At 52.5% G+C, this 17,997-nt stretch overlaps 1 protein-coding gene across 2 annotated transcripts in view; it reads left to right on the top strand.

Moving 5' to 3' along the window:
- Nucleotides 1–17,997, top strand: part of PREX1 (phosphatidylinositol-3,4,5-trisphosphate dependent Rac exchange factor 1) — a 176,719-nt gene that overhangs the window by 63,893 nt on the left and 94,829 nt on the right. For both annotated transcript variants that reach the window (XM_082744784.1, XM_082744785.1), the window contains 2 exons: nucleotides 10,639–10,710; nucleotides 14,451–14,573. In XM_082744784.1, coding sequence (XP_082600910.1) covers nucleotides 10,639–10,710; nucleotides 14,451–14,573 — 195 coding nt within the window. The remainder of the gene's footprint in view (nucleotides 1–10,638; nucleotides 10,711–14,450; nucleotides 14,574–17,997) is intronic.

Here is a 17,997-nt window from a genome sequence, read left to right as displayed (position 1 = left end):
CTTTCCCAGGCCCACTCACTTCTCTCCCCTGCCTGTGTTTGCTGGAGCACCTCCCAGACGGACTACTTGCCCTCAAATCCTTGTCCCGGCCGGGATCTGCTTCCTGGGGCCCAGCCTCATAAGACTTGCAGTGCGGGCAACCGGCTCAACTGTGCCGCAGGCCGTGGTCCCCATGCTGTCCACATGCATGTCTCCGAGCAGAGCAGCTCAGTGCTTGCCGTGAGGATGTAGGCTCTAGGCTTTGTAGACGTTTAAATCGACATTTATTCATTTGACGACACAGTTTTCTTTTTGTATGTGGAACCAATACTTGGATTTTTTAAGATCTCCAGTGTTTTGGTTTTTTAAAGATTTTATTTATTTGCTTGAGAGAGGGAGACAGCACGAGAGAGAGGGAGAGAGAGAGAGAGTATGAAAGTGAGGGGGGATGGGGGAAGGGCAGAGGGAGAGGGAGCCCGACGTGGGGCTCGATCCCAGATCCCTAAGATCATGACCCGAGCTGAAAGCAGACGCTTAACCCACGGAGCCACGCGGTCATCCCAGGTTCTCCAGTGTTTCTGATAGTCCGAGAATCAGTGCCTAGAGGCCAGGGGGAAGGGGCCTATTCTTGTTGAATATGGAATTCTAAGTGCCTGCCTCTGCCACGGTCATTTATTGGGCACCTTCTGTGAGCTTGGTGCCGAGCTGGATCCTGGGGACTCTCAGCATGGGGGGTGGAGGGAGACCTAGAGGCTGACACTTGGTGTTGCATTTAAGCCTTATGTGGGTACCTTGCAAGGTGAGGTCCGGTTACCCAAGCACGGAGCCTGGGCTAGCTGACTCTAGAGCCCCCTTGTGCTCATTTATGCCCCTAAAGTGGGGATGCTCACAGCATACCTCGTAGGATTAGTCTCAAGGACAAACAAGCTGGTCATTGGTACCCGCGAACCCACTTTGACTCCTCTACGCCAGAATGATCTAGGCTTAGGGGTGGATGTGGTGTGAACAAGCCATTTCTTTCCTGGTGTAGACATGGCAGGCAGTAAAGGAGTGACAAGCAAGGAAGTAGATATGGGTAGGTGAAGGTGAGTGCTGTAGGGCAGAAAAAGATGGATAAGATACAGTGAATGGAGGGGAAGGATGGGCTTCTGCTGAAAGTGGGGTGGTGAGAGAAGGCCTCTCAGAAGTGACATTTGGTTCTAGATGGACATTTGAGTGAGGAAGGGGCCCTGAAGGTATCTGGAGACAATCTTTCAGACTAAAGGAACAGCGAGTGCAAAGGCCCTGAGGTAGGATGGCACTTGGTATGTTCATGGAACAGTATAGAGGCCTCAACTGTAGCTTACAAGAAGATAATTGTCTGCTGAAGGTATAGTACCATGTAACATCACTTGTGCTGTTTTATATAATGAGCTGAATTTTATATACATATGCAGAATTCATAATGAGCTATATGAGATGTGACATAAAGGAATGAGTGTGAAGTTGCAAAAGGAATAGTATTTTCTCTCAGTTCAGTTTCTCCGTGATGGAATATGTAACCTTTCCTGACTGTGACGTCTCAAATCTGAAATTTGGGTATTTTGGGAGAGTTGTTCTGGCCAGTGGCTTTCTGCTGCTGGCACGGGTTCCACAAAAAGGGGTGAGAATGCAGAGCAGGGGGTTTTACTCTCCACTGGGTGGTGGCGGGGGCTGTGGATGGGGAAGCTCTCTCTCTTCCTGGGCTGTGGAAGTGCCAGACCAACTGGCTGGGGGCTGGCCGAGAGAGGCACCTTCCTTGGGGGGACCTTGTGGTTTCTAGAGTCAGCACAGAAAAGGAAGCGTGGACAGCTCAGAGGCTCATGGCAGAAGGAAAACCTTTTCATGTCATATTTGCCTGATTCCTGCTCTCTGCCGGCGCGGGTGCTGCCCTGTCTGCATGGGGACACACGCCCTTCAGGAGGAGAAGGCAGACTAGCGGCCTTGATGCTGAAGAAGTGATGATCTGGGTGGGTGGGAGGGTCTGGTATTTTTTAGCAACATCTCCTGTCCAAAATAAAAGTAAGAAAGAAAAAGAAAGAAAGAAAGAAAGGAAAGAAAAGAAAAAAAGAAAGAAAGAAAGAAAGAAAGAAAGAAAGAAAGAAAGAAAGAAAGAAAAAGACTACATTTATGTTAGAGAATGATTTGTGATTTGAAAGTGACATGCTCATTTTGGAAGTCTGGACTAAAACAGAAATGAAGAAAGGAAAAGTTAAAATCACTTGTAATTCCACTCTCAGAATTAGGTTTCGTGGTTAGGGATAAAACCCTTCAATGATGGAAGTTTTTTTTCTTACTGAATTATAGGCAGCCCTGGGGCAGATGCACCTGCTCCTCTGTCCTTAGGGACATAAGCTTCTCCGTTGCTGCTACATCTTCTTTAGTATGGTTTCCACTTCATGGTACAATGTGGCTGCTTGACCTCCAGGCATTGCATCAGTTATCCAATCAGTAGGAAGGAGGAATAGCTGAGAAGAATCCCTGCCTGTTCTTCCCATCCCCAGGGACACCTCCAAAATGTTGTACTGGTACAACATACCAGATGTGCACTGGTAGTCCCCAGCCCAAATTTAGTCACATGACCATAGCTAGCTGTAAGGGAAGCTGGGAAATAGTCTTTATTCTAAAATCTTGGATTCTATTTCTAAAGGAAAAGGTGAGACCAGATATCAGGGGACAGCTAGTAATCTTGGCTGTAGTCTCACAAAGTTTAGATTCTTTCCTTCCACAGTTCTTTTTTCTGTTTATGTAGAGGTGATTTATTTAACCAAAATGAGATTATATTCTATGTATTCTGTAACTTGTTTTTTTCTTCCCCACCGTTAGGGATCTATCAATATTCTTTGTCCATCCCTTTAATTGGACTTCTGAAAAACCATTTCTAGCATGATCATCCTTTGTGGAGATGGACAGTTTAACGAAACCCCAAGTGATAGAATCAGAAATCAGATTCTGAAATTAAATCTCGATTTCATGTGTGAGATTTATTTTTCGCCGTGGTATAAATCACCAGCGGTTGAACGAGTAGAGCTTAGGATTTGGGCATTGGAAGGAGTCAGTGGGCCTTTGAGGGGTCCCCCCCACCCCAAACTCTGGCCTCTGTGGGGCTGCTGGGAGCAGGCCATGCAACCCCCACTCTGCTGCTGTTATTCCCATCTTACTGTTACTGCTTGGACTCGAGGGCCCTGCTGATCTGTGACACGCTGCTTCCCTGGACCCCCGGCCACCCAGACCCTGCTGTAGTCCAGCGCTGCCCTGGCCCCCACCTCCCTTCACTTCTGCCCGGTCCCCTGGTGCTCTCCGGTTTCACCATATGTCTGGTGAGGTCAACCTGGCCACGGCAGGGGTGTCCTTGGGGGCAGCTGAGCCCCTCCCCCAACCCCCCATCAGGGATCACGTTGCTGGCGTCAGTCTCAGAGAGCGACTTGGAGGCCTCTTTCTATTCCTTTTTATCTCCAGGGAGAGATTTATCCTCCCTGGGCTGTGGCTGCAGGTCCCAGACAGATGGCAGCTCCCCAGAGGCACCCCGAAGGGCAGCTGCTACCTGTTTTCTGTCCATGTGGTTTGTTGTCTATAGTTACTCACTGAGGATGTGTGTGTGGGGTCGGGGGCGGGTAGCCTGGGGACTCATCACCAGAACAAACTGCCTGGGTTCTAAGTCCAGCTCTGCTACTCACTAGCTGGGTGGCTTTGGGTAAGCTTTTTACTGTGCCAGACCTCAGTTCCCTCCTCTGTAAAATGGGCACAGCAGTAATAGTACCTACCTGCTACAGTTACCTGAGGATTAAAACACTTGGCACAGCACCTGGCACAGAGTAGGGCCCCACGATGTAAGGGATCGTGATAGTAAACAATAGTAAGTGTTTTATTATTACTTTTATTATTGTTACTGTTACTATTCTAGTATTCCTAATTCTGTAGTGCTACTTCTGGGCCCCCCTGCCTCAGTTTCCCCCTCCCACTGTTCCTCCTCACTTTTGTTGAGCACCTGCTGTGGGCTGAGGATAGGGCAGTGAATGAAACCACCTTGGACCCTGAGACGGCTCCTGCTCTGCGGGGGAGATGCTCCCAGTCAGTGAGGTCCACACGTCACTCTGTCCGTGAGGCCACTGCCGACAGTGACCAGTCAACTCTGGGAAGGGGGACAGGGTTCAAATGGCTGTGGGGAATGTGGCAAGTCTCGCCTTTTTCTGGGTCTGAGAGGAGACCTCTGTGAGCTGGGGAGGGGGGAGTCTCCCCTGCTAGTTGAACGTCTGCGAAGAAAGCTCCCTTGGGGCCAGAGAGGCCACCACAGAGGTCTGGGTGGGGGCAAAAGGAGTGTACAGCTCCTGTGGCTGAGTGAGGGGTGGGAGGAGCCCTCATCTTGCAGTGTCTTGTCTTTCTGGGTTTTAGAAAAGCCTCTTCTAAGGCAGGGTTACTCTCCCTTGGAGCTACTGACTTTGGGGCCAGATTCTTCTCTGTGGGACCCGTCCTGGGCAGTGGAGGATGGTTAGCAGCATCAGTGGTCTCTACCCAGTAGTGCTCACATCCCTAGTCTTGACAACCCCAGGAACCACAGGCATTGTCTTCTCTTCCAGAGGGCACGGTCACCTCCAAGTAGGGAGTCATTGCTCCGAGGCAAGGTGTGGCAGGTTGGAGCCTGCCAGCAGGAGACCTGGTCTGATCTGTGTTTTTCTCATTAATCTTTTGCTTGACCTCAGGTGAGTGCCTCTCATGCTCCCTGCCTTCCTCCATGCGGCAGGAGCTCTCTGGAGATGGCAAACACACAGCCCTACTCGCCCTGCCACTGCCATAGCTGTGGCAGACATCACTAATTGATCATGTTGTGTCTGGGAGCCCTGGAGACACGTGGGCCCAATAAGCAGCCTCTCTGGTCCCCTCCGAGCAGCAAGCAGGAGTTAGACATTCCTGGGCTGGGGTTGGGCTCTGTTGACTTCTGGCTCGATGCCTTTTGTTAGGCTTCTCATCCTCGGGGCCTCAGTTTTTTTCACCTGTAGAATGGGACCAAACTAGCTACCCAGAAAGCTGGTTGTGGGGTTCGAAATGAGCTAATGAGGATACCGTGGGAGTCTCAGCACGTGTTTATTACATGAAAGAACGAGAGCACATGGATTTGTCCTAGGTGTGGAGTCATGGGGACTGTCATCTCCCGCCGGTGGAGTGTATGTGGTACGATCATGGCAGAGAGCCGTTTGGCATTAACTAATTAAGTTGAACTTATCTCTAACCCCTGGCCAACCGTCCCACACCTGGGTACACATCTGGGGGGATTTGCACACTTGAACCTCAGGGGCTCTCAGTGTACGTTTGGAGGATCTGGAGTGCCTGAGCCCCAAGGACATACTACCCATCGTAGTGCTGTTTGTTGGAAGGACATTTGGAACCACCTAAACTTCTGCCTCGTGATACTTCTAAGTACTCAGCAATGAAACAAACAACCAGAGGCCTCAGCCTGGGTGGGCTGCCCAGAAGCAGATCCAGAGACTGATTCAAGGGGCACTAGTATGTTTGGGAGGAAGCAGCCAGGAACCATCCACAGCCAAGCGAGGGATTGAAGTGGGGGACGGAAGGTGGCCATGCAAGGTGCGTCGTCTAGCAGGTCACCACTGTGGGCCTCCAGGGAAGCACACCTCAGGCTTCTCCCCTGTCTGTCTGGTCTGCCCTGCACGGGGGTGAGGGCCCTCAGGCTCCGAGATGGGGGGGCTGGCCGCTGGAGGGGTGATGGCGTGCACCCTGGGGGTAAGGACCAAGGGATGTGGGTGGGGTCTGGAGAGCAGGTGCTGCCCGGTACGCATGACAACGTGGGTGAATGTGGAAAATGTGATGTCGAGTGAGCAAAGCAAGTTGCTGAAAGTGTGTCACAGAAACGTCATAAACCCGCAGAACAGTGTTCTTTATCGCTTGTCCATTCACATAAGTGCATTAAATGGGCAAAGGGCATGCATGGGAATGAGGAGTCCCATATCCAGGATGTGGGTGGAGGGGAGGGTGGCTTGCAGGAGGGCAGGTGCACAAGTGCCTCCCCTCTTTCTGCCAGGATTCGTTCCTTCCTGATCTGCACTGAGGTTGATACTCACACGGTATGTGTATGAAGTATATACGGGCGAGGCTTTGGATATGCATTGGCTTGCGGAACCGCCGCTCAGATCAAGCACCTCATTTCCAGCACCTCCCAGGGCTTCCTCTGCCCCTTCCCGGTCTGCATCTCCCCCAGATTTGATGAATTTCTTTCAGAAAATGGTGTAAAGCAAATTTGGGACAATGTTAAGGTTTGCCAAAGTGGAGTTTGTGGCTGTTGGGTGGATTTTTCTCTGTGCCTTTCTAAATCCTTCACCCGTTCCATCATCATCGTCAACAAAAGTAGAGGCGGGCTTGGGCAGGTGTGGGGACAGGCAGCACGACGGCGTGGACACTGCCTGGACAGAGATGGCGGGGCCAGAGCAGAGTCTCAGGCAGCCCTGGGAATCCTGAGAATGGCCTCGTCTCTAAGGGAGGTCCCAAGACAGAGCGGCTTCTGGCCGAGTGTTCCAGAGCTGTCAAGGCTTGGACCTGGAGTCGCCCCCAAGACTCCCTCTAACCACCCCGCCTACACGGAGGGCATTGGCAGCGCCTGGAAAAGCCGATCGTGCCTTGGGCAGCGCAAGGGCTGGGCCCAGAGCCCCTGCCTACCCATTCTTTCCGGGTCACGAGCTGCCCATTGTGCCCATCACGCAGGCCTGTTTGCGGCTCCTCTGTGGGTGGCCCGAGCCTCTCATTGTCCCAGCACAATAGCGGTAGCTTTGCTTGCTCTAAGAAACCAGGACAGGAAGCCCCGATCTAGGCCAGCACTCCCAGCTTCCTCCTGTCCCCAGCGGGGCTGGGCCAGCGCGGCTTTGTCTCCCTCCAGTCCCAGGAGGCTAGAGGCTGGCCTTCCCGGCAGCACTGCCCCTGCTGAAGCATCCTTTAGGAGCGCTGTCCCCGGCCCCTGTGACCCTTTAAAAGAAAAAGGTTAGCAGGCTTTCAGCAGGCTCCTGCTGTGTGTCGGGCACATCCCACCCCTTCCTTTCATTGTTCAGTGCTTTCTGTATGCCGGGCATACGAGGGTGCCTGGGGATGCAGCTGGGAACAAGAGAGGCAAGCCCCCTACCCTCATGGAGCTTCCATTCCCTTTATCCTGTTGTGTTCTGAAAGGTAGGGAGGTCTTGCTGTGATCCCCCTATTTGGGAATTACTAAACTGAGACTCAGAGAGGCTAATGCATTTTCCTGAGGTTACACAGCAGGAAAGAGGAGGATCTCTGCTTAAACACAAACTGTCAGTTTCCAAACCTGGTCTTTATTGTTGGATTGGGGTAAAGGTTTCATTCCAGCCGTGTTCCCTTCTTATCTTGGCCTTTCCCAGAGGAACAGATGTAGATTGCCTGACCTCACTCTTTAATAGACCTTTTTTTTTTTTAAGATTTTATTTATTTATTTGACAGAGATCACAAGTAGACAGAGAGGCAGGCAGAGAGAGAGGAAGGGAAGCGGACTCCCTGCTGAGCAGAGAGCCTGATGCAGGGCTCCATCCCAGGACCCTGGGGTCATGACCTGAGTCGAAGACAGAGGCTTTAACCCACTGAGCCACCAAGGCGCCCCCTTTAATAGACTTTTAATGCAAGATGGGAAGGTGGGGAGTGTATGAAGAGAAGGAGGGCTTCCTGGTGGAGGTGCCACTTGAGCTAAGTCCTGATGGATAAGAAGGAGCTGACCCATGTAGACCTGGGGAAGAATATCCTGCCGGTAAGAGCGGCTCATGCAGAGGTCCTGAGGCAGGAGTGTCTCCTGGCAGGTGGAAGGAATGGAATGATGGTGGGACTGAAGAGCGTTGAGGTGTGGAGTGAAAAAGTGCTGGAAGGTGTGGAGAGAGATTAACTAGGACAAGGTCAGGGGGTCCTCATGGGCTGAGGGAGGATTTGTTTTTTTTTTTTTTTTTTTTTTAAGCACAGTAGGAAGCCATCCAGGATTTTAAGCTGTGGATTGACAGGCTTTGATTTACATATTTAATAGGATTCCTCTAGTTGTCTGTGGAGAAAGGACTTTGGGGGCAATGAGGGGGAACAGGGAGGAGGTGATTGCGTTGGTCTAGGCAGGACAAGTTGGTGCCTTGGGCTGAGGCAGGGGTGGCTATGGAGGTGGAGAGAAGAGGTTGGATTTTTTTTTTTTTTTAAGAAATATTTATTTAGGGGCACCTGGGTGGCTCGGTGGGTTAAAGCCTCTGCCTTCGGCTCAGGTCATGATCCCAGGATCCTGGGATCGAGCCCCGCATCGGGCTCTCTGCTCAGCGGGGAGCCTGCTTCCTCCTCTCTGTCTGCCTGCCTCTCTGCCTACTTGTGATCTCCATCTGTCAAATAAATAAATAAAATCTTTAAGAAAAAAAAAAGAAATATTTATTTATTTGAGAGAGCTAGAGAAGGTGCACGCACACGCAGGGGGAAGGGCAGAGGGAGAGGGAGACTCTTCAGGCAGATTCCTCACCAGCATGGAGCCTGATGTGGGGCTCGAACCCACGACCCATGAGATCATGACCTGAGCGGAAACCAGCAGTTGGATGTCCAACCCACTGAGCCACTCAGGCGCCCCCAAGGTTGGATTTTTAATAGCTGTTGAAGGCGAAGCTGGTAGAATTTGCTGATGGATAGAAGTGGGGTGCCAGAGAAAGAGAGGCGTGGAGGGTGACTGGGACAGCGGGGGATTTTTGGCTGGAGCCCCCCGGCAGGCGGCAGCGGTGTCAGTCCGGCTGGGAAGAGCTTGGGTGGTTTGGGTTGGGAGGGACGATCAGGAACTAGGATTTGGATGCCCTCGGCGTCTGGGTGGGATGTGTGGAATCTTCAGGGGAGAAGTCCAGGCTGGGGACTTAACTGTGGGCCCAGGCGACTGGCGGAGACTGCCCTGCGCAGCTCTGTGTCGTCGGCTTTCCTCCCCATGACCCACTACGTGAGGCTGCAGTGCACCACCCCCAAGAGACCCGAGTCCTTGGCTGGCCGGCACCCAGTGACAGACACCGACATCCTTGGCTGATGGAAAGGATCTGACAGCCGTCTGTGGATGGTCAGCCTCCTCTTGGCCTGCCTGCCCCTGCTTTTCTCCGTCCGGGCTGTTCCCTCCATCTCCCCGCCACTAGGAGATGTCCCCAGACAAGCATGGGCACAGAGACACACTTAATTAACCTGCATCTGGGCTCTGCAGCGGGGACCCCGTGCAGATCCGCATTGCTATAATCAGCTGTGGCAGGGAGGGCACCCGGCCGGGCCACCGCAGCTCCTCATGGCCCTGTGGTTGTGACAGGACTGTGATGTCATTTTCACAGGGATGGCCTATAGCTGATACCAGGTCAGCCTGGGTCCAAGTCCTCGAGTGCGGACAGGCCAGGCAGAGTTTGCTGTGTGGGCCTCGGTCTCCCTCGGGTGCATCTCCCACCCTCCCTCCCCCAGCCCCCGCGTTCTTATCAGTAGTTTTTCCATCAACAGCTCCATCCCTCCCCCACAAGGGCCAGGCCACCGTCATCTGTCATTTCTCATCAGCACGGCTGCATCCCTCCATTCTGGTGCCCCCCCATCCTGCTCGACCCCTAAAATCCGGTTCCTCACAAAAACCACCAATATTCTGCTGATATTTAAAAACTGGGAGACTTTGTGCAAAGGAAAAAAAAAAAATCTTAATTTCTGGCTTCTGTTGAGAAAAATACCAGAACACCTGGTGGCCCTGGGCCCGCCGCCTTCCCACCTGACCACACTTGGAAGGGAGAAGCGGCCATCCCCCTTCGATGGCACGTGCTTGCCAGCTCTCCGCGGTCCCCAACACTCCTTTCTCCTCTTTGTTGTCTGCCACATCACAGAGGACAGAGATGACCTCTCTTCTGAGCCCCTGAAAAAAACGTGGCACAACAGCTGGGGTCCGTCCATACAGCCGGATCCCGGGCACCTGGAACAGAGAATGGGGGTGCTCCCTAGGAAGGATGGGGAGGATCTCTAAGCAGGATTAAGTGGGAAAAGCAGGTGCCGCGTGGCCTGGGTATGCTGCTGTGTTTTTGGTGTGTAAGAAAGGGGAAAAATAAGAACACGGGTGTGTATGTGTGTATAAGTATGTATTTTCCCGTTTGTTATTTTTCGCATGAAGATTCTCTGGAAGGGGACCTGGGACACGAGCAGCTGTGGTTCCCCTGGGGGGGACTAGATGCCCTGGGGCCCGGGGTGCAGGAGAGAGGCTCTTTGTATTTTTGACTCTTTATGTTTTTGACTTTGGAAGGATGTGAGTATGTTATTATTTGGAAGTTACATTTTTGAAAAAGGAATTTAAAAAAAGAAGGGAAGTGAATTTTAACCTGAGAGAGTAAGGAGCACAGGGAGTGCATCTCCCTGAGGGCCGGGCGTTGCTGTGTTCCCCCGAACAGGGCCTGAGGTCACAGGGCCTGAGGTCGGAGATGCTCAGTCAACATCTGTTGACTGAATGGGGTGGGGGATACTCCAGTGTGTTTAATGCAGAAGCTAGGTAGGTTTTTTCTTACTCCCTGCCCACGTCCCGTGTCCCTTCTCGGGGGCACTGGAACTGTGGCCCTCCTGTCAGGCCATCGCCGGGAGATCAGAGGCCTGGATGCTCACCTCTCCTTGCTTCTCTTCCTCTAGGCCTTTCTGCATCGCATCCGACAGAACGTGGCCGACTCCGTGGAGAAGGGCCTCACCGAAGAGAATGTCAAGGTGTGTACTGCTGGGCCAGCCCCTTGCAGACGGTCCTGCCGCGGTGTGCCTTGCTCCTCTAGGGGCGAAGCTCAGGGGGGCAGAGTGGGAGGACCACCCCCCTGCTGGCAGCTGGCTTTGCCCTCCCACAGCCTGTGCTCCCTGCGGCCCCTGGGGGCTCTGCGCTTGGTGGGCATCAGGAGGACTCAGCCAACTTGAGACTTCATCTCCTTGCTCGTCATGGCCATCCTGTCTCCCAGCCTACTCTGTGCCAAGCCCCCTGGCGTGGAGCCAGTGGAAAATCCCTTCCCAAGTGCCCCTGGGAGCGTTGGCACCTCCAGCCGCCCTCTTGGCAGCCCTGGCCTGTGCCCCTGCACTGGGCATTGAGTGGCGAGGCAGAGCGGTTGAGTAATTGGGTCCGGCCTTCGTCTTGGCTGCGGCTCTGGGGAGTTTCGGGAGGACATCAATAGGCCCTCTGTGTGCACGGCAGAGGCCCCTGCCCTGCCCGGGCCTGGCTTTCCAGCCTGATCTCACTCTCTGGGAAGCTGCCTTTAGTTCTTGGGGCTCCGGGGTCCCTGGTCCAGGGGGCGAGCGGGGGCAGCGTGGGGAGGGTGTCAGAGGTCCCTGACTTGCATTGCACACAAAGGGCTTGATCCAGCAGGACATTCCCCCCACATGTCTCGGTTAGTCTGGACAGGAACCTTATGGAGTGTAGTGCTGAGTCCAGCGTCTTGGGTAAGAAAGCTAAGACTTAGATGTAAAGAGAGCCGCTCAGGTCTTGCTGCCCGGATGGTCTCTGACAGCGCTGGCATTTAAGTCTTTTACGCACACACACATTCTTCGTTCAGCAAATATTTACCGGGGACCCGCTGTTTATGATGTGTATTTCTTACAATTGATTTCTTAATTGCAATGTAAAGATTACTAGAATTTTTGAATTTTAACTTATGACAGTTTTTTAAAAATTACTTTTTTTTTTTTTTCAATGAGCTAAGACTCACATACAGGAAAGGGTGCATTGTGAATGTCAGACGTGATGCAGTGTCACATACGGACATGCCTGTGGACACGACCGCAGTGAGGACGGAGCATTTCCTGCCCCCGTGGGCTGCTCTGTGTCCCCCATCCCCCACCCCATAAATGCCCACTCCTCAAAGCCGAGCCACTGATGAGTTTTGCCTGTTCACGAACTTTATTTAAAAGTGAGCTCTTTGACATCTAGTGCCTTTTGCTCACTGGTGTGTGTTTGTGACATTTGCCCGTGTTGTCATGTGTGGCTGTGACTTGGTCACTTTAATTGCTGGGTCGTAATCCATAGTACGAACGTCCCGTGATTTATGGTCCATTCTCCTGTTGATGGGTGTTTGGGTTACTTATTCTGGGCTTTTATGGCCATTCTTATGTATGCCTTTTGGAGGATACATGCTCTCGTTTCTTTTGGGAGACAAATATTTATTCTGAAATTTTGCCGCTGTTCTTTGAAGGACGTCTGGCAGTAGGATCTATGCTGTCTGTCTCTAACAGAAGCCAATTTAACCATGTGAACCGGAAAGGGTGAGAGAGAGCAACAGAACCAGACAGGGCAGGTGACTCCCCCCACCCCCCACCTCCATGATGAGTGTCCCCCAGGGCGAGGCAGAGGAGGAAGACACCCGCTGGCCCCCTCACAGTGCCCCCTTTGAGGAATGGTCTCACCTCTCTGCCTTCCCTGCCCACCCACGGGCCAGCTCCCTCTGCTGACTTTCTGGTGCATTCTGAAGGTTGGTGGGGTTAGCCTTCATTCCTTGAGCTCTTGACTCAGGTGTTACCTTCTCAGAGGGACTGTCCCTGGCCCTCCACTCCTCCCTGGGACTCCCTTCCTGTTTCACTTTGGTCTTTACTGCTTCTGACTTCCCAGAACATTCTATTTTAACTTTTTGTTTCTTGTCCGTCCCCTTCCATTAGAATGTCACCTCCGTGGAGGCATGTGCTTGTCTGTTCCCTGCTGGATCCCCCAGGGCCCCTAACAGTGCCTGGCACACAGCAGGTGCTCGGTCTGTATTTGCTGAACAAATGAGGAAGGAACCCTAGAGGGAACCAGGAACCAGTAGTAACACCGGTTACCCCTGCTGTGAGCCCCAGTGGGATGGCTGGGTTGGGGGGCGGATCTCCTTACTGGATTCGCTGTACTGTGTTTTAGTTTTTAAACCACGTGGGTACCTTCTTCAAAATTAAATAAAAAAAAAAATGCACCTCATTTTTAAGAAAAGAGGGGAAAAAAGAATCTATGCAGTGAAAAGGACCTTAAGTGAATAACCGAAGGTCTTCCTAGTTCTCTTTCCCAGCTGTCCCTGCAGGTACCAGCTTGACTCTTCATTCAGACAGTCTGCTTTCGCCAGCCTAGGGAGAGGAATGGCCTTTAAAAAAATTTTTTTTTAATTTAAATGTATTTTTTTAAGAGATTTTATTTATTTGAGGTGGGGGGAGAGCAGGAGCTGAGGTGGGGCAGAGGGAGAGGGAGAAGCAAGCTCCCCACTGAGCAGGGAGCCCAATGTGGGGCTCAGTCCCAGGACGCCGAGATCATGACCTGAGCCAAAGGCAGATCCTTAACTGACTGAGCCACCCAGGCGCCCCTGTCTTTTTTTTTTTTTTCCCCTAAAGGAACACAAATGGGTCCATGCTGGAATCTTGCTTGGCACCATGATCCGCACCCCCACACTTAATAATGTATATTGAAGACCATTCCAGGATTCCATATCTCTATCCACAGAGCTGCAGATTCTTTTTATAGGCTGCATAGCATCTCAGCATATAGAATTTATTTGATTATAACCTGTCCAGTTTATTTAACTATTTTATTTGATGAGTAGGAGTCCCCCTTTGGACATTTGCCTTTTCCCCAGTTTTTTGCTTTTGCAAATAGGGCTGGAATATGTCCTTGTCTGTCCACCAGGCTCTTCACTTGGCATTATTAACACATTGGTCTGGAGAATTCTCTGCTCTGGGGGCTGCCTGTGTGTTGTAGGGTATTTAATAGCATCCCCAGCCTCTACCTAGGAAATCTGTGATTGTGGGGTACACAATTGTCCCTGCTCGGAGACTACTGACTGACAGGCTGAATTCTACAATGTAGAATTGCTGGGTCAGATGGTACATGCATTTCAAACTTTGTAGATTCCTAGGGGGGAAAAGGCACTCCCGTATTGTGTGTGCACGTGTACACAGCATATTTCGGACATCCTTCCCCATCCTGTTTTCTTCGGCCACATCATTTTAATAGGTGCATGGACGTACCCTCATTGTTTTAAAAAATCAGCCTTTTGATTGGACGTGCTGGTGGTCTGGCCACGATGAAAACTGTTAAATGTCTTCATATAAAATTCACTGCATGCTGAGTGTGCACCTCGGTTCCGCTGCTTACTGGACTGTGCGACCTTGAGAATGTTAATTTACTCTGGGTCCCTACTCTTCATCTGTAAATGAGGAGTGACAGTCGTCCCTACATTGTGGGCCTGCAGCGAGCCCTGGGTGCCATCAATGCCTGTGAAGTTCTTAGCTCAGGATTAGGCATGAATCCTGCAGAATAAACGTTGACCATATTTTGGTTTAGCATTATTTTTATTAGTGGTTAACTGGCTCCAGCCTATCGGAGTGCCTGTTGCATCGTTATATCCTCGCCTACACTCAGGGTTATGGTTTTTTTTTTTCCTGGTTTTGCTTGATTTTGCCCTCCCTCTATGCCTTGGTTAACACGGTCCTTGGGCCTCCCTCTTCCCTCACAGGTCCTGTTCTCAAACATCGAAGACATCTTGGAAGTTCATAAGGATTTCTTGGCTGCCTTGGAGTACTGTTTACATCCCGAGCCTCAGTCTCAGCATGAACTTGGGAACGTTTTCTTAAAATTCGTGAGTTCAGTGGCCCAGCCCACCCCTGTCATAGGCTGCAGCTTTGGGGAAGTGGGCTTCGTCCCCAGCTTCCTTGGCAGGCCTGTCTGGGAGGTGGGGCAGCGGGTGGCAGGCAGGCCCAGCCTCTGCCCCCCTGGGAGCAATGGGAAGCAGTTAAGGCCCAGCAGACTGGGTCTGTTCTTACTGGGCTCTCCCTCCCCTCAGTGGCACGTAGTGTGTGGCTCCCATTTCCTCAGGGCTCCCTGCTGAATGCCTGTGTCCTGGGGTTCCCCTGACCTCCTGGTCTGGCAGGGCCCTTCTGCTGCAGAGTGACCAACAGGGGTAGCCGGGGCCAAGAGGGTGGCCTTGGCTCACACAGACCTGAGTGTGAGTCCCAGCCTGGCCAGCCCATGACCCACGAGGGTGTCTTAGGGTCCCACTTCAGCTGCCAGTCAGAGAGGCCAAGGCTTTTCATAGGAGCCTCTGTCTTCCTGCGATTGCCAAGTTGCTTGGAATGGTGAGGGGATGGTTGGAGGAAGGGGGCCGTGGGCACCCTAAAACCCAACCACTAACTACCGAATTGATTACACACTGACACAGACATTCTCATTGCGCTGGGTGCTGTTCCCATTGTGCTGGGTGAAGCTCATTCAGGCTTCACAACAGCCTTCAACAGTGTGTACTATTATTGTTCTCACTTTGGACACGGGGGGACCGAGGCCCAGAGAGGGTGAGTCCTAGTGTGACTTACATAGCTCGTGAGAGCTAGAGCCCGGATTTGGAGCCATCGTAATCTGGCCTCAGGCTCATGTTGTCACCATCTTACATGAGAAGTGTCCTGAAATACATATGAAACACTTGCTGTGTCCCCGGCACTGTACTTGGGCCCGAGGTTGCTGCCCTTTATGAGATGAGCTTGTGTTTGCTGCCCTGAGGCTCGTGGGCTGGGGACCCAGGCTGTGAAGAATATAAAATATGGAGGTGACAAGGGCTGACTCTGCTCGAGATTGTTTGAGATTGGGAAGTCAGGAACAGGGTTGCTAGACTGAGCCAACAAGAACACTCAGGACATCTAGTACATTTGGTAAATGACAGATAATTTTTTAGCATACGCATGTCTCATGCACTATTTGAGATATACTAAGAAATGATTTGTTTGTTCATCTGAAATTTTGAATTCAGCTCGGTGTCTTGTGTTTTGTCTGGCAACCCTGGGCAGGGCAGGCCTCTGAAAGGCAGTGAAATGGGAAGATCTTGGGGAGGGACATTCCAGAGGCTGAGACTAGCAAGGGCAGAGGCCCCAGACTGGGAGCAGGCACGTACGTGGGAGGAAGGCAGGCAGCCTGTTGTGGCCGGAGCAGAGTGAGTGATGGACGGAGGGCAGGGGTGCCACGGGGCGGAGGCCAGAGGGATCTTATTCTAAGAGGTGTAGGTTTTTAGCAGGGAGGTCACGTGGTCTACACATCCTGAGCTGTGTGGATAGGCAGACGAGAAGCTGGGGAAACCCTTGTGAAAGTGAGACCTGGAGCTCAGGCTCCCCTCCGCACCGGAGCAGATGTCTACACGGCCAGCTCCTTCCCTTCTCTGAGTCTCAGGCCTTTTGGGTGTGAAGTGAGTGGTTTGGAGCACATGGCCTCCGTGGAGTATGTGTCACTCTGTGGGTGACTGTGGACAGCAGCCATCACCTCTGACAATCCTTGAGCCCTCCCCTGGGGCTCACCCCTCTTCCCCAGATGCCCCATCTGGCACCTGTCCACGTCTTCTCCTTCACAGCCCAAACCCACAGCCACCCGTTCCCCACCCGCCACATCTGTGTGTGCATAACTGCTTGTCCGTTTCTTCTTGGCACGACAATCAAAACCCCATGTGGGGCCTCTAGGGGGAAATTGAACGCTTGAGCTCTTAGCTGTGAAAAGCCGCGTTTCCGTATCTGCAGGGTCTCAGGCCTGAGACGCAGCTGGGATGGGGCTCCGTGAAAGGACCGGGGGGGAGTGGGGCTGGGCATGGTTTGAGGAAGGGGTGTTGCCCATTTGCTAAATTTAACCGCTCCAAGCCTCGAGCCTTTGGTCCCCTGCCCTTTTTTCAAGCTGAAGGAGAGGAGGACGCTGCAGAGCACGTCAGAGAAGGGGCTCGTCAGAGAGGGGCTCTGTGGATGAGGAATGACAAACCTGCAGTGACCTTATCACTCCCTCACTCTCCTCTCCTGCAGCCATGGCAGACATTACTAATCAATCACAGCATTCTGCCTCCGGGCTCCCCAGGGCAGCTCCAGAATCCTTCTCACCAGTGTTCCAGCCAGTGCTGTTCATCGATTGGGGTTGGCATGTGAAAACAGACAGATTTGCTTCTGCTTTCTGGCTCAAACTTTTCATCGTACAGATGGAGATGGACAGGGAGACCCTGTCACTTTGCCAGACTTGGGTCCAGTTTTTCATTTTCCTCCCCCTTTCAGAGTGTGCATTTATGAGGACTGTCTTCATTGGAAGTGACAAAACTACCAATTCAAATAGGTTTAAACAAACGAAAAAGACTTTATAGTGCATACGGCACATACAAATGAAATACTCCAGTGAGTGGGCTTTAGGCATAGCTGGATCCAGGGCCCCATATGGTGTTTTCAGGACTTGGTCTGTATCTTTGGGCCCTAATTTCCTCTGTGTTGGCTTCATTCTTTGAGGGCTGTGTTCGGGGGGTTACTTTATGCCCCATAGGGTGGGAGGGGTGACCCTTGGCAGTTTCAGGCTGACACTCTGCCTGCTACAGCAGGGACAGATCAAAGAGAGCTTCTCTTCACGGTAATTCCGACATGAGTCTTTGAGGGCTGTCCTTGCCCAGCTTGGGTCACGTGGCCATGGCTGCCAGGACAGGGAGCTCTCTGGTTGGTTTGACTTGGGTCATATGCTCACTTGTGGTGCCTGGGAGTGGAGTGGGGTCTGTGGGCTCCCAAGTGGAGGAGGTGGATCCCAGGGGAGAAATTGGGGGCCATGACTGGAACAGCGGGGAGTGGCTGCTTGGGTAAAAGACAAGACATGGTCCCGCAAAGAGCCCGGGACAGAGTCGCTATAGAGCAGGGTCATCTGGAAGAAGCGTGGGGCTGGCTGGAGGCCTGTTGGGCTCCTCTCAGTTCCTCTTCATGCTTTCTTGCTTTCATTCAGGGTGCCTGCTGTCCCCACTAGGGCTCCAGCAGAGACCCAGCAGATGCAAAGCCTGCCCCCGTGGAGCTCGCAGTGGCCCAGGGCAGGGGTGGGGGGCAGGGTGGAGGGGTGGGAGATGGACAGTACGCAGCTGAGGAGTAGCATGTCCTCGGGGTCTGGGCCTTCTGCATTCCCTGGATTCGGCCCGGTCCTTTCCCTGGTGGCCTGTTCTCCACCTGTGAGCCCACTCGGCTCCCTTCCTCCCCACTCTGCCCGCCCCTTCTTCCGCCATCAGAACCGACCCGCTCCCT

This window comes from Mustela nivalis, assembly GCF_964662115.1.
Source record: "Mustela nivalis genome assembly, chromosome: 8".
Classification (NCBI taxonomy): Eukaryota; Metazoa; Chordata; class Mammalia; order Carnivora; family Mustelidae; genus Mustela; species Mustela nivalis.
The sequence above is the reverse complement of the archived record's forward strand: the minus strand, read 5'-3'. Positions and strand labels throughout refer to the sequence as shown.